This window comes from Mandrillus leucophaeus, unplaced genomic scaffold (genome assembly GCF_000951045.1).
Source record: "Mandrillus leucophaeus isolate KB7577 unplaced genomic scaffold, Mleu.le_1.0 Scaffold61, whole genome shotgun sequence".
In the NCBI taxonomy this organism is placed as follows: domain Eukaryota; kingdom Metazoa; phylum Chordata; class Mammalia; order Primates; family Cercopithecidae; genus Mandrillus; species Mandrillus leucophaeus.
Window position 1 is genome coordinate 4,477,235 of NW_012106586.1, and position 6,000 is coordinate 4,483,234.

The 6,000-nt window shown below is 40.6% G+C and overlaps 1 protein-coding gene across 2 annotated transcripts in view; it reads left to right on the forward strand.

Annotated features, from left to right (window-relative positions):
* Window positions 1-5,664, forward strand: part of LOC105553805 — a 45,827-nt gene extending 40,163 nt beyond the window's left edge. The window contains exon 3 of one of the 2 annotated variants that reach the window (XM_011999969.1): window positions 3,944-5,664. In XM_011999969.1, coding sequence (XP_011855359.1) covers window positions 3,944-4,211 — 268 coding nt within the window. In that variant the 3' untranslated portion in view covers window positions 4,212-5,664. The remainder of the gene's footprint in view (window positions 1-3,943) is intronic. The other variant, XM_011999968.1, reaches the window with a different exon arrangement.
* The last annotated feature ends 336 nt before the right edge of the window (window positions 5,665-6,000 follow it).

Sequence of the window (6,000 nt, forward strand, 5' to 3'; positions counted from 1 at the left end):
AAGAGAGAACTTTTCTAAAGAGTTAATGTACAGAGCATGAGCAGAGGATCCTAAAACTGGAAGCGACTCTAGAGATCACCTACCCACTTCAACCTTTAGTTTTGCATCTGAGGACAGAGGCCTAGAGGGTTTGTGGAACAGGTGGAAATACAAATGATAAGCTCAAAGGTGGTGTGTAGTAGCCTCTTGATCCATGTAGCAATGGAGAATTGAGATAGCCTGGAATCTGAAACTTCTACAAATACAAATCTAACCATTTTAGGTACTAAAACTTAAATTTTAACCCTTTTTTTGGATACTTATGTAAAATGTCTCATTAACTTTCAATGATGGCTTACTTTTTTCTTAATCTTTTCTTTCATAGAGATTCTACTCTGTTCTTGATTAACTTATTATCACAGGTGATTTGATGCTTTGGGATACCTTGAGTTGCCATCTTGGAAAAATTCTGGATGTATTAACCTATTTGAGAGCTGTGTGTACTCTTTCTCATGAAGAGAGGGTAAAATAATATAGGTCAACCATCCTTTTTCTAAAACCTTTGTATCCAAATAAGCCTCTAATTTTAGATATTTTTACATTTTAGAAAGGTATTACAGCACAGATAGCATGTACTAGATCCCCCCCACCACTACCCTGTACTTGTTCAACATGGTATCATTTCTTCAGCAAAACATATGAATGTTTATATTAAACGGGATAAAGACTATATCAATAGCCCAAAGTCTGGTCTGATCAAGTTTGCTGCCAAACAAATTTTGGTGTCATAAAAATAACTTGGTTTTAATAGGTTTTTAAATTTTGGAATTAGGGATAAGAAATTGTGGACCTGTAGGTAACATTTGTTGCAGTTTGCTGTATGCCAGATACCATGCTAAATGCCATATGCATTATCTCATTAAATCCTCACAATAACTTTATAAGGTAGATATGTCTGTTATTCCCATTTTGCAGGTGGGGGAAATGAATGCAAAGAGTAGTTAAGTAACTTGCTTGTGATCACACAGCTAATTAAATAGTAGGCTGTGAACCAAAGCTGAAATTAACCAAGTGCTTTTATGTGTCACGCATTGTTCTGAGTACTTTACATGTTCTCATTCATTTGATCTGCATGCAACCCTTTAAGATAGTCGCCATTATTATTCCCACTTAACAGCTAAGAGGCAGCAGGGAGATTACATAGTATGTCCAAAGTCTGTTAAGACAGTGTGATTCCAGAGCATGTGTGCCCAGCCACTGTCTCATATAGTGTGATTTCTTAGCAATGAAAACCGACTGTGAGATTCAGCAAAATTAATTTCTACCCTAAAGGCCAGAGAAGCTCCCCCCACTGATTCCCTCAGACCTTGGTTTTGATGTTGCTGTCCTTACACTTGGATCTATTCTATGCAGATTTTGGAATTTCTTTACACAAAATTATTTACTATATGTACCTTCACATCTGCTTGCAACTACTGTATTTCATTGCCCTGCCGTATTTATTAGTAGAGTGTGAATGAGCACTTGTCATCACTTCGAAAATATGTACTGGCTTGCCTGGGAGACGTCTGACTTTCAAACCCCACCTCCACCCCACCCCAGTAAACCAGGATCTCCTCAAGCCACCTTGACTTTTCACCTAGAATAGAATCCCACACATAACCAACATTAAAAAACTGCATCTCTGATGTTAAAAGAGATGTAAATGCCAGTTTTCTTGTGGAATTAGTCTATAAAACCATCTCATTCTCTCGCTAACTCTTTGGGTCACTATGTTGAGTCGGTGGGTCATGCTAGCAGTTGGAAGATAGGTGCAGTCCCCTCTGCCTCTTGGCATCAACGCTGCAGTTAGTAGCAGGGCTTTGCTCACCTTGAGGAAGCATTTGGTTTTAAAGATGATCTGACATTGAAAACAGCAAAATAGAGTGGAGTTCACCAGTAGTTACCAAAGGTTTTGTTCCGAGATCCTGGATTACCATCACATCTGGGAAAAGTACCTTTCCTTGTTTAATGCAGAGAAGAACTGGCCAGTTTACCACCACCGAGATGGCCCACTTCAGTGAAAAGACCCCAGAATTCTTCTGTTGCTGGACATGTTTCACCAGCTACTCCTAGCCCTATATATCCAAGAGATATATGTAGTTCATTTGCCTATGAAAAAGGTCTTGCTCCTATACTAAGCACCAGACCACCATTGCCAAAGACGAGCCCTCTAAGCTTTTTACTTTCTGTGATGAAGGGTAGTGTTTCCTGTAGGCTGTCTGTGTTACGCTGTTTTGGCACATGCCAGTATTTAATACTGTTCTGAATCATTGCTGAGTTTGCAACTGCAGTGGCTCAAGTGTCTTCACCAGAGCAACACCTGCATTCGGTAGGACCCTGTCAGACCCTGCAGGAGAACTTGGTTTGCCTCTCATCACATGCTGCCTTCCTGCACAGGAGTGTCCTAATGCCAGCGTGCCCTCAGGAGGTAGAAATGTCTTTACCTTGAGACTGCTAAGGCAGCGTAATGCTAGTGTACCTTTTCTGGAAGCTCCGTGAAGCTCTATAGTTTATACCCCACAGTACTTGCAGAACTTTTTTCTTTATTATTGCCTTTCTTCTTTGCACCTCATCTCATTCATTGTGGCTTCTAAACTCCAGAGCTGGCACCACCTCTGAATGTTCCCACTGTTTCTATTGCACTCCACTGTCCTTTTCTAAGTTTGGTTTTCTGTTTGTTCTAGTTCATTCCTTTGTTACTTTTCTGGCCTGACCATTAACCAGGCACAGCACACTGGGAGTAACCATTGGTTTTTCTCAGATATTTTCTCTGTCCTTCTAGGCTCAAGAGCTACCTATTTGCAGCAGGAGGTATTTTCTTGTTTTTTCTTCCTTCTACTTCCAGATTCAGTGCCATTTTGGTTTTCTGAGGTGGTCTGACCTCTGTGAGTGAGGCTGTGCTGATGCCTGACTGCCTATACTTCACCTATACAGTGCTAGTCCACGCCATTCCTATGGTGGAGTGTTGTTGGCTTGATTTTGAAGTATTGTTTGGGGTTCTCTGTAAATCAAAGTTTTATAGAAAGGTGGCTATTCTACATTCATTTTTGTTTAATACTAGCCACCCCGAATAACATGATTTTGGGAATCAGCATACTCCTAAATTAGCCCATCATATGGCAGACATCGCAAGGCTAAGAGAAATATGAAAGTTCTCATTTGTATAGGGTCATCTTCTTGAAAATGGAAGATTTATTAACACCTGAAAAAGAAATAGTTTATAAGTAAATCTAAGCACATTAATTAGCAGTTTGATTGGTTGCAGCCTCTCCTAGGTGAACTTGAATCATGAAGGTACTTAAATGTATCCTGCACAGAAATTCGCCAGGGCGGGAGAGTAAAGTGCCCCTCCACAGAGCATAGCCTGGCATCCTGAAATAGAGGTGTAAGAACTTCTTTCAGTAAAGGATTATTGCATATTTATGGATTCTTTACACAATTTTTTTATTCTGTAGATCATTTAGCTTCTGTATTTAAGATACAGCAGAATATACTTTTTAGTTTCCTTGGAAAAGGAACAGTTTTCACTGTCTAGTAATAAAACACAAGACGCAATAAATTTAATCCAAAAGAGGTTATAGTCAAATAGGGCACTTACTAGTTCAAAAGAAAATATTAAATTATTCTGTTAGTTCACAGTGTGGTCAATACCTGCACATATGAACTTCAGTAGGAAATTTAGTTCCAGGAGGGAAGAAAGGTTCAGTGTTCCGGGCAGTCTGTCTCAAGATTTCCAATCGTCTTGATATTTTTCCCCCCGGTACTCGGAGTTTACACTAGGTGGCATGCAAGGAAAGCTCACAAATTCAGAAACTCGATTCTGTGGGAGCAGGATTCTTTGGTACTAATCACGATACTGGATCCAGCTTTGGAGTTAACCATTTGATTTGTGATACTTTTTCTTTTCTCCTCCCCACCCCAGGATGAAGTGTCCTCTTGCCAGTACCAATAAAAGATTTCTAATTAACACAATTAAAAACACATTGCCCTCTCATAAAGAGCAAGACCATGAACAAAAAGAGGGCGATAAGGAACCAGCGAAGAGCCAGGCCCAGAAAGAAGAAAACCCGAAGAAACACAGAAGCCATCCTTACAAGCACAGCTTCCGTGCTCGAGGTTCTGCCAGTTACTCCCCGCCGCGAAAGCGGAGCAGCCAGGACAAGTACGAAAAGCGGTCCAACCGGCGGTGAGGCTGGAACCAGGGCCAGCCAGCCCTGCGGGCCTCCGTGCTCCTTCGGGGGTGCGGTGTGCCGAGAAGGCATGAGCTGGCAGGGCAAACACCTGAGAGTGACTTTGACAGTAGGTCCTTTGTTGTTTTTTCAAGAGGCTGCTGGCCAAGGGCAAAAAATGACCTAGCAACTCTTGAGGAAACAAGTACAAAGGAGGATGTCTTGGCAAGTTTAAGCTACTTCTGCAGTGTAGTAGACATGTGTATTGTTGTTTATCTTGTTTGGAAGTGTGTTTCAAAATAAACATGTCTAGAATTTAAAATTTTCAGAGATTGTTAAAACTAGTTCCAATTTTTTGTCATTTCTCAAAAAAATAAAATACTTATAAATCCTATATGTTACTTTTTGGGGGTATCAAATTTAAAATTTAGAAATCTTCAGTCCAGTGACCATATTTATGAAAAGCTGTAGCCCTCCAAGGTGTGGGAATTTTCTGAGAAACTCTTCGATAGCTCTGCATTTGTTTTCCCTTAGGTGAACAATGTAGGAATCCTCAAAGTGGTTTTAAATTTAATGCTCCACTTCAGTTACCAAAAGTTTAAAAATGGGTTTTGTTGTTTCCTGTGCATTCTCAAACTCATTTATTAGAAGAATTTTTCTATATTTAATTTTTTTAATATATAGGTCTTAAGTGGTGCTTTAAAAAGAACCCTCACAAGTTAAAAATTAACAGTTGTTTCAGTGCTAGATTTTACCAGCTAAAGACTTGTGATACCACTATATAGTATAATTGTTCCAGAAATCTTCATTTTAAATAGAAGTGTTTACAATGCCTTTTTTCCCCCAGTATTGGTTTTCAGTACCTGTTTTCACACACAGTTACAAACCTTTCAAACCTGTATTCCTTCTTTATACTCAGGAAAATGTCACCAAGCACCCTCCTCCCCAGTCAACAAAAGGAAGAAGATGAAGATTCTGTCTCCCTGTTCACCCTCCCCAGTTTTCCAAAGTGTCTGAGCGTATGCCTGGCTGTCCCCAGATCATCACCATGCCACATCCCTGCTCCCCACTTCCTGGCATCCAAGAAAAGCCCTTTCTACATGCTAGAAGGAAATACATCCAAAAAGTTAGCATTGGGGTGTCAGAAGCTAGAACAGCGCTCTCTGCCACCGAGCTGCTGTGTCACACCCTCAGCCTGCTAGGAAGTGACAAACCCAACGCATTCTTGATCCACCCCTTCTACCCCAGATCCCAGGGACTCATCCTGTGACTTTGTAACCACACTCATTCTTTTCAAACACAGAGGAGGAATTACTGCTTCATCTGACTTTATTCAAATCTAGTTATGTATTAGCCTAAATTATTTGTGCAAAATTTGAAATGTTTTTTATTTAAATATTAGAAATAGCACAAAGTCATGGAGTTTTTAAAAATTGTTATAATTAAGTAAAAATAAAGCTGAATTGTGTCATTTCTGTATGTATTCTGTATTTATTCTTTTTTTTTTTTTTTTTGAGACGGAGTCTCGCTCTTACCCCCAGGCTGTAGTGCGATGGCAGTATCTCAGCCCACTGCAACCTCCGCCTCCTGGGTTCCAGCGATTCTCCTGCCTCAGCCTCCTGAGTAGCCGGGATTGCAGGTGTGCGCCAACATGTGCAGCTCATTTTTGTATTTTTAGTAGAGAGAGGGTTTTGCCATGTTGCCCAGACTGGTCTCGAACTCCTGAGCTCAGGTGACCCGCCCGGCCTGCCAAAGTACTGGGATTACAGGCGTGGGCCACTGCACCCAGCCTTGCATTCTGTATTTATAA